The 19,992-nt window shown below is 37.3% G+C and overlaps 1 protein-coding gene across 8 annotated transcripts in view; it reads left to right on the top strand.

Moving 5' to 3' along the window:
• Positions 1 to 19,992, top strand: part of kirrel3b (kirre like nephrin family adhesion molecule 3b) — a 152,550-nt gene that overhangs the window by 114,081 nt on the left and 18,477 nt on the right. For 5 of the 8 annotated variants that reach the window (XM_086164876.1, XM_086164880.1, XM_086164879.1 and 2 more), the window contains exons 4-9: positions 625 to 794; positions 4,819 to 4,969; positions 10,817 to 10,922; positions 16,295 to 16,443; positions 16,605 to 16,732; positions 17,086 to 17,212. In XM_086164876.1, the coding sequence (XP_086021002.1) occupies positions 625 to 794; positions 4,819 to 4,969; positions 10,817 to 10,922; positions 16,295 to 16,443; positions 16,605 to 16,732; positions 17,086 to 17,212 (831 nt within the window). The remainder of the gene's footprint in view (positions 1 to 624; positions 795 to 4,818; positions 4,970 to 10,816; positions 10,923 to 16,294; positions 16,444 to 16,604; positions 16,733 to 17,085; positions 17,213 to 19,992) is intronic. The other 3 variants (XM_086164881.1, XM_086164878.1, XM_086164875.1) reach the window with 1 other exon arrangement.

Here is a 19,992-nt window from a genome sequence, read left to right as displayed (position 1 = left end):
TCCGTTATTAAAAAAAAAAAAAAAAAAAAAAAAAGAAAGAAAAACTCATGGGTAAAACATGAGTAACACTTTGATCAGTGACATGTAGCGGCATATATAGCACTTTTGAGTTTTTTTTTTTTTTTTTTTTTGTCTTGCTACATTATCAAAGCAGGAAGAATGAAACAACATTAATGTGTGTGACTATAGGTTTACTGGGCTGATTAGTGGATGTATCTTCTATTATTTATTTATTTATTTATTTGTTTATTTAAACTTTAAATCAGTAATTCATCCATCATTATTCTTGGTTATTATCCCCTTCATTAGACTCGCCAACAGACTCAAGATATCAGTGATTGTAATGGCTGGATGCACCATATGTTTACTGGAGGTATTAATTCTAAGGTGCATCTTTGAGTTAATGTTGCATACTTTAGATAGAGACACAGCAAGTGTCTATTACAGTAAGTGTTATGGTTTCACAGACACTATAGATTAACATTACAAACCATTATTATTTCAATGAGATGCCTTGATATTTTCCATCTTTGCAGCACAATATTGTACATATACAAGTCTTCCAGCTTTTCATTAACTCTCCCATTTCTATTTGGGCGCGTGGGTCTGTGTGTATTTTAATAGTTCCACCTGAGGACCCAGTCATCAGTGGAGGACCAGTGGTGAGCTTAAGGGCTGGAGACCCACTCAATCTGACCTGCCATGCTGACAATGCTAAGCCAGCTGCCTCAATCATCTGGATTCGTAATGGAGAGGTCCTTAATGGGGCCATGTACTCCAAGGTAAGCATAGAGGTGGGTGTCATACCAGGTTTGTAGACCGAAAGCGAATGGGCTTTGGGTTGCATGGGGACTGCAATGTTTTCTCTGGCATGTTTTGGAAATAATTATTATGGATATGAAATAAACCGCATGTTACTTCACATATTTGCATATCTAGTTTTTCTGCAAATAGTTAAAGCTTAATATGCCACAAATGCACGAGCTTCCCCATAGGTTTAGCTTTGGGAAAGCTTTTTTTTGATTATTATTAAATATTTTGAATATTCAGGCTGTTATTCTAGAAACAAAGCATGGTTGTCACATACCGGTATCACTTTCACTTTAGACAAGCAGATGGCTTGATCAGAGAATTATCGATGACTGCATTTTTTTTTCTCCAGCGTCCTGATGTCATTCATCTTCTTCTGCTAGAATCTAAAAGACTGCAAGCTTTATTTAGCTGTAACCTTTTCATTTTGATTTTCACTGACAAACCATCTTCTAGTGTTTCACTTGAAATACTTTTCACACCAAGATGATGTCCAACCACCTGACCATATAGAGCCTTGACTGACATGATCCCCTAAGGCTAATAATGACATCAATACTGTCATGTTCATTTCCATTCAAATAAACGGTATTAAAAGACAAGGCACTTTAGAGCACCAACACTTTCCCCAGCCGTCACTTACTCCCTGTCCTGTCTTGGCCCATTATTGATTTTTTCTCAAGGAGCAGATAAATGCCATTGATTTGACTCGGGTATGGCACAATGCTTATTTAAATAAAGTGATTGTTGGAGGTGTTGCTCGCTAATAGTGGGCGGAGAGCATGCTTCCTGTGACACTTTCACAATGAGAAGGCAGACATGAGGCTATTCTGTGCTGGTAGCTGATGGATGTTGGAATGCCTGCACTGATTCCTGTTCTCGAACAGGAATGGCCTACAGCCATTCTTGTTCTCTCTGATCTCTATTGCAAGCCATTAAAAAGCTATAGTTTAAATGAAAAGAAAATGACACTTATTTAGGGTCCAGAGAGCAGTAGAAGGACATTTTTAACCATAATCATCCGCTCTGATGGTCTTATCATGTCCTTCAAATGTAGGGGTCTAATGTCAGCAAATGTGGTGGAGGATTCACAGAAATTGGTTTCTTGATGATTCCATAATGTAATGACAGTTCTGACCTTGAGATAATTCCCCACCATAGACGTCAAAACCCCATTTATGTGAACTCTTCGAAAGCTATTTACTTGCCCAGTGCCTCAAGAGAAAGCAACTAGTTTAAATTGGTGTTGGTTTTATCATAAAGCGATCACTGGATTTCTAGAATGCTCATTAGCGAATTAACGTACCACTGCAACATAAAGTATAAATAGAAGGATTCATGCAGATAAATACCTCAGACTGAGGTATTTGATTCAGACATCATCATAACACTATAACACTGGAAATGTATGTTGGGAAAATTGAACTTTCCTTCATCTACATTTTGCAGTTTAAATACCTCAGACTGAGGTATTTGATTCAGACATCATCATAACACTATAACACTGGAAATGTATGTTGGGAAAATTGAACTTTCCTTCATCTACATTTTGCAGTTTCAACTCAAATTAAATAAGCAAATATGCAATGTAATTGCAAATGTGAAGACTTTCAGTCTGTGTTTTGGATTTGATGCATGGCATTAATGTTCTACCTGAATTTTGATTCCATGATCTATTATTGAGAAAAAATTAAATAAGATAACCCAAGATATCAACAACTAACTCTATTATTTTATAATTAATCAATATCATGAAAATCTTTTTAACACTGTGTTCGTTGGGTAAGACTGATGTTTAAGCATATACTCTAACTCTAACATGAATGATGTCATATGAATGATATTGCAGTAAATATGACAGGCAAGTTCCAATCCTGAGGAATATATGAAAGTACAGTAAAAGTTAAAGTAGTGGAATTGCTTTTCCTGACTACCATGTTGACAGTTATTTGGGATTGATCTGTTAAACAAAAAGTCAGGGCTGGCAACAGCAGAAAAGAAAAGAAAAATAAAGCAATAATAATATAAAGGGGTGGCTTAGTGGTTAGTTGCTGGCCTCTCTCAACAAGGCGGTTCCTGGTTCGATAAGCAGTAGGTTAATTGACGACCAAGGCGTGTGAATGAGAGCGTGGACGGTTTTGTCTCACTATGTGGCCCCGTGATGGACTGGCGACCAGTCCAGGGTGAACCCTGTCCATTGTCCAATGACAGTTGTGATAGGCTCCGGCTGCGCTGACTGCAGGATGAGCGGTATAGATAATGAATGAGTGAATGATTGATAGTAATGACATAAGAAAATTTGAAATTCTTGGTTCATAAAGAATTTCCATCAGGTCGGCAGCCCTCACATTGAAGTACATGTGGAAGACAAGTTTGAAATAAATACAGAGCTGTTTTGAGGCTAAATGTAATTTAATTTAATTGAGTTGATAATCCATTTAATTAAGCTGCTATTTTAATTAGTTGGCCTGATAATCTTTCACAGACAACTTCTTTATAGCTTAAAACTCTGCAAGGCACAATTTTCTCAACCTCTAAATTTTCTAAAGTAATATTACTTAGCTAAAGAATTGAATAGCTCAAGCACAGAATGTATCTGTAATCTTTCCACTCACTGTTGTTTTAGTTACTTGCAATAACTTATATACTTTATTGAATCGAATGTTTGTAAGATATATTTTGTCAATCTTCTTTTTTTAAGAGAAACATCCATCCATTCATCCATTGTCTGCCACTTATCCTGCACTCAGAGTCATAGGATAAGATAAACAGGAATCACAAAATGGTTAGATAATAAAATTGATTCTTTATTATTGTCTGAACTGTATTTTGTAAGGAACACTTCTGAGATGGGCAGCCTGCAGAATACTTTGGAGAATTAATGCTGTGAAGCAGTAATTACCACTTTTGTGCAATTGTTCATTGACATTGAGCCATGGTTTGACTCAGCAGATGACTCACGTCTAGCCACTGGTGGATACATACCCTGCTTTATTTAAAGGTTTAATGGCCCTGGCTAAGTTCTGTGCTTTGAATTTATAACTCATATTTTATTCTAAATTGAAGTGCATTGAAATTTTGAAATAAAACAAGTAGCCAATATTATAAAGTGAAACCTGAATATGTCCGTATTCAGTGGTGTGGTGCAGTCGTCAAAGTAAAATATCTGCAATACAATCCCTGTACTTGTGAAACAAATCCCAGCATAGCAGTGCATTAAAGCATGTCTGTTATTTGCTTCCTCTGTTCAGCATAGCTTATCCATAAAGCTTGGTTTCCTCAGTGAGAAAGCATTTGAAGTACACTGCTGTTGTAGAATATTACTTTATTCAGAAACCTTGGAAAAACTGTGATTCTCCCTTAAAGAGATGGCTGGCAAATGCATTTAGACTTTGTGGTTGACCACCCGTTGCCCCGTTGCCCACACAGTTTGTTCGAGTCAATGACTTTGTTTTGTCCTGCACTGGTTAACATGGACTCACAGGGCTGTCCCCTGAGCATTTGAGGGAAAAGTGAGAGCTGCTGAGCTCTAGCAACCAATTCCAGATGGCTCCCGCAATGGAAGGCTCAGAGAATGGATGCTGAAAAGAAGATTGATTTTCTTTGTGGAGTATGACAAGCCATGCACTGGAGCACAGCTCTCTAGACACACAAAATAGGTTCAAACACTATTTTTTTTCTTGTTTCTTTTTTTTTTTTTCAATAAGTCTAGGAGTATTGCTTTTGGCTATAGTGTTCAGAGCATTTGTCTATGCTTCCCTGAGGGAAAAAAAAAAAAATAGAATAAACATAGCTTAATGTTTTGGTTTGTTTGTTTGTTTGTTTTCCTATCATTCATGGCAATTTCTACAGGTTGATAATGCATTGAAAAAAGGGTATCCAATTGTAAAGTACAATGCAATAATTTTATGTACTTGTATATCAAAATCAAATTCCAAGGCAGGACAGGGCAATAGATTTTTTTTTTTCTCTTATTTTCATTTTACCCGGTGACTTCTGTCTTTTCAGACACTGCTTCGAGACGGGAGGCGAGAAAGCACTGTGAGCACCCTCTACCTCTCGCCATCCAATATCGAGACAGGGCAGCAGATCATCTGCAGAGCCTCCAACAAGGCAGTTCCCAACGGCAAGGAGACCAGCGTCACCATTGACATCCAACGTAAGAGCTATGCAGCTTTACATTTCTGTAGCTCCCACCCACACTCTGACACGTGGTTATGTTTTGAAAGTAAAGCTGTTGTTTTTCTGTGTGTTTGTCAGACTGCAGCGGGTCAGAAATGTTAAAATATATATTCGAGCACCGTTTGCTTGTGAAACCGATGACATTTTGGACGGTTTCAATAGCCAGGTTTAAATTAAGCTCTGATCGGGCTGCCTACCTCGCTATAGGCAAGTGGATAAAGGTTTTGAATTCATATTTTGAACTTGGAGCAAATCAAATGAGCCAACTGAAAAATATATTTCTCCAGTCTGGATATGGACTTTTAGACCAGTTACCTGTCTGCCATGACACATTACATACTGCATAAAACATTTTTCATTACATTGATAATGCCATAAGGTGTTTCGATAGGAACACACACAATTACTTTCAATACTAGTCAAAGTACAGGCAGTGTGTAAAACACTGTTGTCCAATTGTCAGAGTATTTGAATGAATGCTTCTTTTTTTTATCAAGAAGCATTCAGAGTTTAAAAGGACTTTGCATCACTCACTGGCTCTTGATCTACAATGATCGTGACTAATATAAAGTCAAATGTGCCATTTCAGGAGCTATTTTGACTGAAAACATGATTCTTCTCACAATGTACACCACAAGAGACGTAATCGCAAGAGTGGGCTCAGCATGATGAGGCCATCTCAGGCGTTTGATTAAAAGTGACTAACAGTTGGTAGTGATTGTAACTCATGCAGTTTGTCCTCGACATTTTTCTTCTTTTTTTTTTTTCTTTTTTGTCAACCAAAGAGAGAAGTCCGCCCACACGAAAACTGATTTGTCACCATGTATAATGATGTGTATGATAAATGGTCTCATCATAGCATCACCCTTGCTTCTGAATGTATCATTTAACACTGAAAAATGAGCGCACCAGATTTCTAATTTGCATTCCAAAATGTGTTCTTTATTTTATTAAATTACTTGAAATCATTTTCACAGTTTGAGATCAGAGTAAGTAACACCAGAGGACAATTTTCAAGATTCAGCTAGTCCCCCTTTTCCCCCAAAGGCTTTGCTCCGGGTTTACTCCACAGGAGCTGTTTAAACCCCGATTTGACCTGACAGGTAAAGTGTTCAAACCAGTCAAAAGCAGCCTCCGGGATTTTCCGTTAGATAAGCCGCGGATGTTATTCATTCATTTTTGTTAGGACTTTGCGTAATGGCATCGCTTTCGAATGGATTTCAAGGTTTATATTTGAGTGCATTTGAACATCTTTTTCTATTTTCATAATGAAGCAAACAAGCCTGTCCTACAGGGACAGAGATATCAGAGAGACGCTTCGCCAACCCCCAGAGAGAAATCCACAAAGTTATCTGCATATCTAAACAAATTCTTCACAGGTGATGTTGCTCACATGAAAATGGTTTTAAGATAACATAACTTCCGTATTGCTTATACATACATTCAAGTTAACATAACTAATATGCAACTCTGGATGGATAGCTGACTCCAACTGCCCTTTAGATATATTAAATTGCACCAGGTTTGTAATCATAACATCATAAAAATATATCCCAGCATAAACAGCCCCAGCATCTCTGTTGACGGTATACTTCTTATTTCTTGCCCAGTCATCATGCACATTATTATAAATTCAAATATTTTCAAGAAGTATGCCTTCCAACACGTAGCGGGAGATGAAGGAACGGAGGGATGAGCAAAGCTAGATTCTCAGAGTATTTGCAATGCAAACAAGCAGAACCATGTGGGTGAAATGAACACCATTTGCAGTGACTAATTAATAGAGACCATGCAGATGTGCACTCCAAGAAGGATTTGTTTTTGGTAGCCCACTCAGCGACATGCTTTCTATGCTTAACTAAGCACATAATGGCAAAATCATCTTAAATGGAATTTAAAAGAGATAAAGGGGTATTAAATCCCTGAAACTTTATATAGATAAGATTAAGGTCTTGTGATGCTGTGAGCTGAAATTATTTATTGTCATCTCAAGGTTATGCGCGGACAGCATTTCTAAATATCACACTTTATTTGCTGTGAACCTTGGTATTTTAAGTGTGTGTGATTTTGATGTGCCAGTTGTAGTAATAACATAACTTATGGGCATGTAGAAATGATGCAGAACAGCATGTATTTATATTTGTAGAAAGAGAAAAGTAATATTTCTCTTCTAGGTGTTCCAAGTATTTATTGTTTTGTAACGATGATGTTTCACCTTGTGATCTTCTAAATCTCTTTTCGTGAAAACAGTTCCACTCACGCAGCCATATGACAATATACCCACATTGCAAAAGCGATGAGACACAAGCAGATGGCCCACAAAAAAAATCCCATCCTTCAACTCCTGGAGTTGTCTGGTCCTACTTGAGAACAGCTGTCTACAGTGACCCAGAGAGACTGAAAATTGAGCTTTAAGAAAGGGAAAAACAATTTATGTTGGCACTGTATCCAGGAAATGGGGTGAAATTGGAAGATTGTTCCAAAAACACCATCTGGTATCCACTTTGAACTAACCTATCAAAAACTGTCGGCCAAGTATAACACTATCCCCCATTCGACATGTTGATTTCACTCTAGTTCCAAACACTCCTGCTATCCCCATTTCTCTCATTTCATCCATTCCTCTCGATCCCTTACTAGTCTCTTGATGAATGAGAATCAATGGTTTTGCATACTGATGTGTTGCCGCATTCTGAATCCAGTCCAGATGTGTACATCTGCCACTCATTCATTTATACATTAAAATGTCCTTCATTTATTATTACTATTATAATCATCAATGTTATTATCATCATTAGTAGTAGCAGTCGCTAGTACTAGTATCATTTTTAGCAGTAGCATCAGTATTAGCGTCATCATTATTATAGATAGATATATATAGGTTGGTAGTTTATACATACTGGGATATAAACAACAGAGAACAGACTGCAAAAACAAAGGTCAATTCTATATTTGTTTTGTTTTTCTGTTTTTTGTGCTACTATTTTTTTTCTGTTCATCTGGGGGAGGAAGCTATTAAAATCCATCCAATCTAATAACTTCAAGTTGTGGTGGCGCTACAAAGTCATTCATGGTCAATTAGAATCTTGATTCATTTAAAAGCAAGTTGAATTATTACATTTTTTTTATAATGTACGTATTTATTTATTCACCGTCAGATGTTTGCATTTATCTTGTAAATCCTCTGCCATCCATCACAGCAGAGAAATCTACCTGGCGTTTTTAATTTTCATGGATAGATAATATCTTGGCAACCAAACTTCCTCAAATTTCTAAGGACATTTCACATCACATCCAAAGTGATTCTTAATTTACAGCTAACTCTGGACTGTTTCAATGGCTTGTAATTTAGAGCTCATTGTAGCAAGGGGACTTAGTTTGTAGTCTCGTCAGTCACAGTTTGAGTGTCATCGGTTCCACTGGGCTTCTTCTAAATGTGCAGCAAACTAAACAAGTCCGGTAAAAAAGAAAAATTGAAACCTCAGAGCCAGATCAATGGAACCAAAACGGCCTTCTAGGACCGTACATGAAATACCCACATTGATAAATGTTTAAACACTGATATTCAGAAAAAAAAAAAAAAAAAAGATGATCTTGTTCTGTCCGCTTCCCTCTGAAGGACACAAGTCAAGCATCATCACAACCCTCCATTGTCATTGACAGAACATTCCCATTTACACTCAGAGCAGGAGAAATTAACAAAACCACATTAGGAAGCAGTAATAGCCTCTGGTGAAGCTAATCAGACTTTTATTGAAATAGCAAAAACAAAAAGGGCAACTCTAACAAGAAGAGAGACATCAATAAACTAAATAATATTGCCATTCCATGTATTGCACGTGTCAGGGAGGTTTAACATCAAATCACGTGCCTGTAAACAGATGGAAAATCCAAATAAGGACCAGCCAAACACCAATCACAAGCTTGAGAATGTGATGTAGGCCATCCAATATAGAAGGAAAGGCACAGATATGCACAGTACGTTGGGGAAACCAAACTACGACTGCACAAATGGATGACCTCATACGGAAGAGTTCAATCCTAATTTTAGGATTCAGTAGTATTTTACATATTCAGAACAAGGGACTCTCTTTGATCAGAGGGATGTTTGGCGGGAGGACAGATGGTTCAAGAGCAGAGTAAAAAACAAACCCTCTATGTCGTACCAGGAAGACTAGTGTGACTAAGGATACAACCTTTCAACCACTCTCGGTTTTTGATAAGTTCCAAGACAGATTAAAATCCAATTACCCCTTGACTGCTGCAACTCTGATGACTCATATAATTACAGGTTGGGTCAACAACTTACATCTGACCCCGATGAATCCCATTAAAACCACAACATAGGTCGCCCGACTGCCGCGTCAGTGTGTTTACCATTTCTTTTCACACTCACTAGTGGGTAGATCAAGGAGTCATATGCTTCCTTTGAGTCTTTGGACCTTGCTGAGTGCAAAGACGACAACCTGCTCATTTATATATAACCTTTTTTCTGGTGGATCATACATATTCAAAGAGAAAACAAGAGAGCTATTTATCAATGCATGGCAGAAGTAAATGCACAATTGCAAAGCATCTTGTGAATTTAAGTCAAGTTTTTTTGTGGTCAATATTTGGCCTCTAGAAGTCTGGCAGCCTAAATTCTACCATTGCATCACACATTATTTGAACCAATTCTTCATGGCTCTTATACAACGCATTGTAGGCATATCTGCACCAGAGCTCAATGTACAACTATGCATCTAGTTATTAATATGTGTTTATGCGTCTTTAAAGGGTTATGTCATGTTTGCAAACCTTATCCTAAGCCCTCAATAATTAATATACCCGACATTTATCAAGGAAGCCCAACAAATAGCTTCAGATACTTAAAATGCATCCTTTGAGTCTGTGCGGTAAATAGCTGTTTGTTTCACATGGGAGTGCATTGATATGGAAATGAACATGTACCTTCAAAAGAATCCCACCTTTGTCAATTAGGATAAATTAAGTTGTTTATTTAATTTGCATAATCAGAGTGCTTACTATTATAAAAACTGTTCACTGACAATATTTGCTGTTTTAATTGCAATGATTTGCACTATGAAATACTCATTGTTTGCAAATTGCCATTTACCGAAGCTCATTATTAAGCCATAGTTGCGCTTCATATGCACCTCTTATATTTTAATAAATATACGAGGATAGAAAAGCCACCCACACCTGTGAAATATGCACGACATTATCAGGCCAAAATGTCTATTAGGTGGCAGGAGGATTAAAGCATAGGGCTCATAAAATCCAGGATTAATTACCTTTAATTGTGGAGAAAATTTTGCCAGACCCAATGATGTTGTTAGGTTGTTATTGCTGTTGACAGCACCGCCAAAGTTATTTACAATGTTCAGAACATATATACTTTCACCTGCTCTTCTCTTCTCATTTATTTTGTTTCTTAATATTTGAATGATCTCTAGCACTAGCAATAAGTCGAAAATTACTTTTCAAAACTGCAGGTTGCCCTATTCATTTGGTTATTTGTTTTGTGTTTGTGTTTGTGTGTGTGTGTGTGTGTGTGTGTGTGTGTGTGTGTGTGTGTGTGTGTGTGTGTGTGTGTGTGTGTGTGCCTACGGGTTTTATAAGCTTTTTATAAGGTGTCCATTTGGGATTCTCTGTTGAATTTGTGATATGTTTTCCTGCTACCCCGCAAGTCATATTCAGCCACAGAAGAAGTCAACAAAATACTGATTGTATTGGGTTTACGGTTCAATATAACATGTATTGAAGATGCTGTCAGAACTAACTTGTTTTTATTTGGTCTTCTATGTTTTTCTTTTGTTTTTAGATCCCCCACTTGTCAATCTCTCAGTTGAGCCTCAGCCTGTTCTGGAGGGTAACTTAGTGAAATTCCACTGCTCTGCAAAGGCCAACCCTCCAGTTACCATGTACAGGTGAGATCAATTGGTTCTTTACAAACAACATATTTTTAAGTATGAACTCTTGGTCTGAGTGCACTGTAAAGGACCAGATTTTCCTCTTCACTGTATTTCTATAGTTGAGTTGAAGAGAAGAAGTATATAGAAAATGTGTAACTTACAATTATGACCTTCATCATATCAATTCCATTTTGAAAACATGTACAGGGCTGTCTCTGAAAATTAGAATATTTTGATAAAGTTCTTTATCTTCCGTAATGCAATTACAATAACAAAAATGTCATACATTCTGGATTAATTTCAAATCAACTAAAATATTGCAAGCCTTTTTTTATATTTTAATATTGCTGATTATGGCTTACATCCTGAGAAAACTCAAAAATCCTATCTCAAAATATTAGAATATCATGTAAAAGTAATTTTTGTTTTTTTAATTGTGTTACAGAAGATAAAGAGCTTTATCACAGTATTCTAATTTTCAGAGACAGCCCTGTATGTTTGCTGTTTATATATAAAATCTAGATTTACAGGACGGACAAATATTGCTACACATCACATGATACTCGCACCATAGAAATGTTTGAGTTCGTATTTGAATGTATTCAAATCCTCTGTGATTTAAATAATGTGGAATGAAACCCTTGTACCGGATAAAATTCTTGTGATTCCAGGGAAAATGTTCTCAGTGAAGTGTGAAAACTAACCCCCTCTCTTCTCTTGACTGTGATGGAATTACAGAATACTTTATTTGTTATGATATATACTTGACATGAGACCAAAATGTGATCATTAGAAATATTTTTTAAAATGCTACCTCATGCCTTATTGGAGTTTGCGGTACAAAAGCATTTCTTGCATGGAGTGCCGTTCCTCAAAAGTTCATAATATTGATCCTGCAGTGCTCTCACCAAATACCCCACTGCTAAAGCTTTTAATAATGCTTGTTTTCAATTAAAGTCATTAATGTTTCAGCAAAAAAAAACAGGGCAGGTTACAACGAAATAGACATCAGATAGCAGCATGAATACTTTTTCGGCCCTGTTCCAGCGTGATGCTGAACGGATCATCAAGAGATGATTTTCTGTGTGGGAGGTGTTAAAAAATAAATGGAACAAAATCGATAGCAAAGGGAATTGGCTGGCTTTGACTCCGGTAATGGTACCGGGGAAATGAAATGAATGTGCAACACACTCACAGGTGGCAAAACAGAGATGGTGCCTTTTTGATGGAGTCTGCCCTTTTTGAAAAAGAAAAGGAAAGAGTGGTGGTGATATTGTGGAAAACAAGGTAGGTGTTTGATTGTGAAGTCATCTGGCAAAGACTTTGGTGTTGGTTGCATTTGCGAAGGCATTCACTCCTGTTGTTATGAGACTCGATCAATGCTAGAATCAGATGTCTCCCCGAGGCATCAAAAGCTAAGATGCAGTGGCAGTTGAGATTATTTTTTCATGCCTCCACACTAGTGATAGGTGTGACAATGTCCATTCCTTTCCCATAATTGCAATATCTCTGTTACCCCTGGAGGAAATGTCTTCAAATTTAGTGATTTAAACGCTGATTATATCTGTCTTTCTTTCTTCCTTTCTTTTCTGACAAATGTCTAATAGGATGAATAACAAAGGGCCAAAGTTACAGTCACTGTGAAATCATAAAATTGCTGGGAAAAGGCATTATGGGACATTGCTACAAAGGATAAATCAGTGGTAACCAAACTCATTCTGACTTTCTCCAAGCGAGACATGAATGTGAATGGCAGTTATTCGAATTAGAATCAGAAAAAAAAAAAAAAAACTTTATTTGTCCCCGAGGGGTAGCTGGGGCAGTTGGGGACATTGGTAAAATTTCACAAAATACAGAGATTAAGTAAATTGATGAGTAAATAAATCAGTATCTGAGGTTGAAAAACTTTCACCTTTCTTCCTTTCTCTTGTTTGAAATGGCCTTTTCCTTCTTGTATTTTTTGTAGAAGGATTAATCAATAGTGAAACAGGCAGATACCATCTGAAATGTCCTGGTTTTATTTTCCGACAGATCTCGTGTTTGTAAGTTTGCCACTTACATTTTCCACTTACTTTCAGTATTCCTGTGCTTCGTCGATGGTAAAGGGCCAGATAACTCAGGAAATTTGGCACCGTAATGCATCCCCAAGACACTTTGACTTGGAGGAGTCCCCCCCAAAACATCACCCTCCAGAGAACAATATCCCACAGAAGAACAGGAAGCTGGTCAAGCAATGTGGGGGTCATTATTCAGTGCTAATACATTCTGTCTACCCCAGATCAGATAAAGCACAAGGACAGAGTAGTTTTTAGATGTATGGCCTCTTTTCCGTCCCACGAGAGCCATCCATTCTCAGTGTGTTCTGCCCCACTTTGCCATCCCATTCAATGAACACTTGAGACAAAGACCCGATATATTGGTGGCACTAGTCAGAAGCCCCGTGCCTCCAGATACCTACAAACCCTGCATGATTAGGAGACTAGGTCGGGGAATTGTACTTTCAACATGAACATGGAAACAAATATAATCCTCAAATACCTGTGGATGGCCGAGATTTGAGTTTAAGGTGGAAGAAAGTCAGGAGATCTGAGAGAGCTTAGTTAGAAGGCACAGTTGGAAGACGAGATGATGGTAGCTCTGTAACTGTGAATGAAATTATATTACGGCGCATGTATTTCAGCAGCGCTTGGGGAATCAACATACTCTGTGCCTATAAGACAAGTGGGCTGGAACATCTTCATTACTGTTTATAATGGTTGGGGAGGTTGTTCGGGATACATCACAATGGCTCATCTACCATCTGAGAATGACACAAAAGATTTCTCAAACAAGAACCTGCAAAAGAAATAGTAACTCACAAAGCAAATCACATCCCTCATCTACACATATAACCATCCATGAAGCAGTAACGATACCGCTGCACTTGCATGATGCAATATCCCGTGCAATATTGCTGTTGTCAGTGCTATTCTCTATAGAAACACTTAATACTCCCAGTACTGTGGGTATACCCATTTAACTATAACTCTGAAATTTTGTTCCAAGTCAAAATTAAAGCATCTTGATAACTCAATGAAATAAAACCAGCTCAATCTGGATATATGGTTGATGAAAAGTTTTTTTTTTTTTTCTATCTCGAGTTTGTTTTGATTCTTTTTATTACTTTTTTGCTCATTTTTCCCAAGATTTGACCATACTCTATGACGATGAAAGTCCTTCAGACTTCTCCATTTTACTGATCTTTTGTTTTGTTTCTGAAAGAGTCTGAAGCAATAAACACTGTTATTGTTAGTTCACACAAGTCTCTACATCCAATATAATAAGACGTACCTTGTTAATTTTTCCACAGATTGAGTTACAGAGCTTAACTTGAGGTTAAAACATTAAAGTACCAATTTAAAGATTCAGGATATTTTATAGCAAGTATGTCTTAATTCATGAATGAAATTTTTATATTGCTATGCTAAACACATGGTCTCAAGGTAGCTGAGAGTATTCCAGACTAACACTATAGAAGAAAACAATGGACTGGTCGTCATCCAATCACAGAGCCATACTGTGTGTAGACATTATTCACTCCTTCACTATTGAGACAACTTGGTTGTCACTGAATATACTCCATATAGTTTGTTCTGAGGGAAGAAGTGAGAGAACTCACAGAAAACTCACAAAAAGAAACTTGGGAGTACTACTCTGCTATAAAACATAAAAAAAAAAAAAAATCAATGAATAAATAAGATGGCAGCACAGTGGCACAGCGATTCGCACTTCAGCCTCACAGCACGAAGGACCCTAGTTCGGTTCCGACAGAGGGGGATTCGGTGTGGAGTTTGCATGTTTACCTCAGTCTGCGTGGGTTTCCTCCGGGTTCTCCAATTTCCCCCCACGGTCCAAAAACATGCAGCAAGTTAAGTGGAAAAATTGGGAAAATTGCCCCAAATGAATGAGTGAATGTCTATCTGTACATGTGGCTGTGTGATTGACGGGCGACCAATCTAGGGTGTAGCCCAACAACAGCTGGGAACAGCATCCCCGTTACCCTCAGGATAAGCAGCAGACGATTGATGTATAGATTACATAACACCTTTATTTTTATAATTATTAGTAGCATTGTTATTATTGTTGTTTCTATTATCATTGTTGTTCATTTGTGTCCTCACCTGTAATAGCATCATTGTCATTATTATCATTATCCCTTCACCTCTTATAATCATGTTCACAATACATGTTTTTATCCACCTAATCTTAAAAGAAAAAAAAAAAAAACCTTGCATGCATCAGTGTAAACAGAAACTGATACTTATGTCTTGGAAACAAAGTGTTCCTAATCCATGTTATCTTTTTTAATTTCCAAATAATTAAGTTATTCTCTTTGGTTCTCTTCAGAGACTATCTAGGGCATATAAGTTGCTGATTCATGCAGACACAACACATTAAGTGTACTGGTAAAAAAGACAAGTCTGTCCTGATTTTGATATTTTTGGAAACACAGGTGTTACTCTGCTGCCAGTTGGAAATGGCACTCTGGAAAGATCAACAGCTAAGCAAAAAAGGAAATTAAAAAAAAAAAGATACATCAAGTCCAATTAAGGTTTGGCTCCATAAAATGATTAAATAAGGTAATGTTTTTCATTTTAATCACGGAGCTGGTTAGTAATGGACAACGAGTGCTTTTCCTGTGCTGTAAAAAATGTCCCCATCACTCACAGATGTCTGAAAATGAAGACAGGCTCCAATTCCTTGTTTTTTTTTGTCTGCCACATCAGCATCCAGGCACATCTCTATTGTGCAGGATGAAAGTGTTTAGATATGTGCTGTGTGGAAATCCCCACAGTATTGTCTAAATTTTCTGAAGAGACATCCATAGACATCCTTGCTTTATTTTCATAAATAGAATGTGTCTTTTGCAGAACCACAGAGTGGCACAAAGCAAGGTGCCACTCCTTTTGTCATAAAAAAATTAAACATATGGGGAGTCTCTGTTCGCCTGTCACAAATGCGATCATTCACAAACAGATGTTTTATATGTGATCCCATGTCAGTTTATCAACGTCAGCTGTTGTGTATATGGCACTATCTGCCAACGTCTACAAAGGTGGGGTAGCTACTCATTTGTCATTCTGTGAATCGCTTCTTTTTTTAACCACACTCTATATAATGAGGACTTGCCGTCTCTCCCAAAGTTCCCAGGGAGCTTGTCATAGCATGGAGAGCTGCCACAAAAATATGCTGAAGCAAGCCCAGAAAGCCGAACACTGAAATGCTTTATTCACACAAAGAAAGTATTGACAGGAGTTAAAAAGACTTAAAAAGAAAATTGACCTTGATTCCATCACATATTCTTTTTTTTTTTTTTCCCCTTTTATCTACCTTTTAATCCACCACAGGTGGGCCAAAGGGGGAAATATTATCAAGGAGGTCAATGGAGACACATATGAGGTCATTGTGGACCATTCGTTCTTCACCCAGCCCGTTTCCTGTGAAGTTATCAACCCTCTTGGCAGCACCAACATAAGCCGCAATGTTGATGTTTATTGTAAGTACTGAATTTCTTATAGGCGACCACAAGACTTTTGATGAAAGGTAGCATTGTAACAATTATTCATGGATAATTCTTGACTCATACTATTACTGAATTATGAGAGCTGCTGCCATATTGATTTATTCTTTATGTTTTATTCTATTTTATTTCGACAGTTGGTCCTCGTATGGCTGCAGAGCCCCAGTCCTTACAGGTGGATCTTGGATCAGATGCTGTCTTCAACTGTGCCTGGACAGGAAACCCTTCTCTCACCATTGTTTGGATGAAGAGGGGCTCTGGGGTGGTGAGTATATTGTATAAGCAAAATTCCAAAATTATGAACGTTTGCTGCACACTCCTTTATTATGACACCGGGAATAATAGACATGTGTTCAAAGGGGCAAAAAAAGAATCTATAATGAATCTATAAATAAATAAATACATAAATATTTTATACATATGTATATATATATATAAAAATCTTTTGTAGGAATGCTATATTTAGACTATTTGAGAATTTCCACAATTTGACCTTGAAAGTGTCCAATGGTGCAAATGGGACGAATGCTCTTTAGCTTCCCTGGCCAAAAGTACCTCATTTCATTTCTTCATTGTTTGCGATTCCTGTGTATTTATATATTATTTATCTCCTCAAAGGTTCTAAGCAATGAAAACCTTCTGACCTTGAAATCTGTACGACAAGAAGATGCTGGGAAATATGTGTGCCGTGCTGTGGTCGCTAGAGTAGGAGCAGGGGAGAAAGAAGTTTCACTCACTGTCAACGGTATGTTTTGATTTTGACATCCAAGTTTCACAATGAATTCACATGCATGATTAGATTTTTTCTAATAAGGTATGAGGCCAAGAGCAAATAAAAGAAATCAACGTGTTGCAATGAAAGGATTCTGCTGCCTTATTCGAATGCAGAATCCTCCAATCCATTTATATAAATAAACTTCAAAGGCTAATATATTTCTTTTGTTCATTTTTACCAGACAGGTAATGAGAAATAAAAGTGATCCACATACATCACAATGATACCGTGCTCAGCATGCACACATGAATGTACTTTCTGCAGCACTATTCCAATGGTAATACGATAAACCTTAGTCAAATTGTCATTCGAATGAGGTTTCAAAGAAATCAAAGTAAAAAATATTGACTTATGCGTTCCAAAACACTGTCAGATGTGTCATGAGTCAGAGGATAATGCCTCCACTGAGACATGAAGGAACTAATGAATATTAGACTTGGTGGGAGACCTGACAATCCAGGAGCACATCTCATTGTGGCACAGGTACCTAGAAACATACGAGCATATTTATGTTTCTTATTTCCTTTTTTAACTCTGCAAATTAAACATGGGCAGAGATCTACAGGGATGCATCTATAGGGCAGAGAGGAGGAGATCTACAGGGATCCAAAGATAGATAGATAGATAGATAGATAGATAGATAGATAGATAGATAGATAGATAGATAGATAGATAGATAGATAGATAGATAGATAGATAGATAGATAGATAGATAGATAGATAGATGCTTTGCCTGTAAGTCTGCTGATTTGGGATGAATGTACATCAAGTGGAATGCAGTGTGTATAAAGATATTATACACACACACACACACATACATATATATATATATATATATATATATATTTTTTTTTTTTTTTTTTTTCCCAAAACCCAGACATCAGCTTTGCATATCAGAGAGAATGGAATACCAGTATTCCCTACAGCACAAGATCAAAACCATGAGTTTCTATGAACTGCAATGAGTTCTGTCATTCTCAGCTTGAAATTCAGGAGAAATCAAGCTAAAAGAGGCTTTAGGTAAAATCTTGACTAATTTAACTGTTTCCCAGTCTGTTCCCACCGATGCATAATGGTACCTATTCTGTAGCCTGAATATGAAAACAGATATATCATAAACAAGATGCTAGTTTATCTTTTGTATTGCAATATAACTAAGAAGAATGCGTTGTTTTTCTTCATTTTTGTTTTCTTTAAATGATGGCAGAAGAGAAAGCAGATGAATTGTTTTAATAAACACAACACAGCAGAACTCGGAGCACACCGGGAATTATTCAACAAACCTGAAATGGCATGTTTATTTATTCTCTACAAACTACATCCAAACAACTTCCGGATGTTTTCACATCTATTTTACTTTTATATATTTTATTTTTCTCTTCTACCCCGTATGTTGCTGATTTGGTATTTGACATTCAACGGCCTCCTGCCTTTTTTTCCCCCCTCCTGGATAATTGAAATGTTTCGCCAATGCTAAACATACAAACTCCCGAGTTGTTCCCTGCATGGCCTCTGAGGGGAATCAAATTGTCAAAGTTGTAAAACTGCAAACCCAAGCAGCGGCTGCGTGGAAGGCGCTCTCTCCTCAACCTCATTGATTGATGATCCTACTGTTGCAATTGGAGCCGAATGTCAGCACTTTACCCCTCGTCGTCCGATAAAAGCACAGTCTCTGACAGGCAACAGAAGTAATTTGATTCCATCTGTGAATAAATACAACAGCCAATGACCAGGAGGACAACTATAATTAAGTAGCAATTCAGACAATTCTATCTGCATTTAAAGTATTCATGATGCCACTGTCTGCTGAACGTTTAAATGTTTCTTTTTTTTTCCCTGTTTGTTTTCCCCGCAGTTATTCTGATGCCATCATTTAAATTACATGTGTTTATAATTTGTCATTCCTTGCATCTCTCTCCTCTTTGCCATTGTGTGTCACTAACTCCCACTGTGGCAAACTACATAGACATGAGGATGCTTGCTTTCCCTGGGGAGGAATGTAATTTAATTATAATCAAACAGCTAGCAGGGGAGGCACTTTGTATTTAAATCACTAATGGATATGTATTGCTTACTCTAGTCACACATTCAGAATACAGCATTTCTCAGCATTTCATGAGTTCTTACATGAATGAGGGCATTGCACATCCATGCATGTGATTATTTATATAGTATACACTATATATGCATTGCTTTTTCCCCCATCCTGCAGAAGTTAGAATTGAGCGAACTTATCTGACATGCTTGGGAGGATTTAGCTTGTGTATACTCACAAACCCATATATTCATGCTTTACATATTAATTATACTCACAAGTGTGTGTACGGATCTGCACAGACATGTGTGTTTGTGAGTGTTTGAACAGGACGGAAACGCACTGTGTACTTGGCAAGCCTTGGGAGAGAAAGACCATTACTGCAATAGGAAGAAGGACAGGCTTGAGAATTCCCTAATATCCCACAGAGCACTTGAGTATTTCAGTCATGTTTTGCTGGGCTCTCTAAACAGCCTTTATGTGCCCACTTAATTAGGAGCCCAGCCTTCTTTTTTTTAAAACATGAGATGACACCATTTGAGGCAGAAAAATGGAAATAAATTAAGAAGAAAAACAGTATATACATATATTGTAACAAGTCGAAGAAGCACTGTAACATGATTCGCAAATTCTTAGACAAGGATTTACCTTTCGAATGACTTGCGATGGCCTTTTAAAATTATTTTTAACACTGACTTGTAATTGGTAATGTATC

This window comes from Fistularia commersonii, chromosome 18 (assembly GCF_037954325.1).
Source record: "Fistularia commersonii isolate RoL2024-O1a breed Wild chromosome 18, RoL_Fcom_v1.0, whole genome shotgun sequence".
In the NCBI taxonomy this organism is placed as follows: Eukaryota; Metazoa; Chordata; class Actinopteri; order Syngnathiformes; family Fistulariidae; genus Fistularia; species Fistularia commersonii.
The sequence above is the reverse complement of the archived record's forward strand: the minus strand, read 5'-3'. Positions and strand labels throughout refer to the sequence as shown.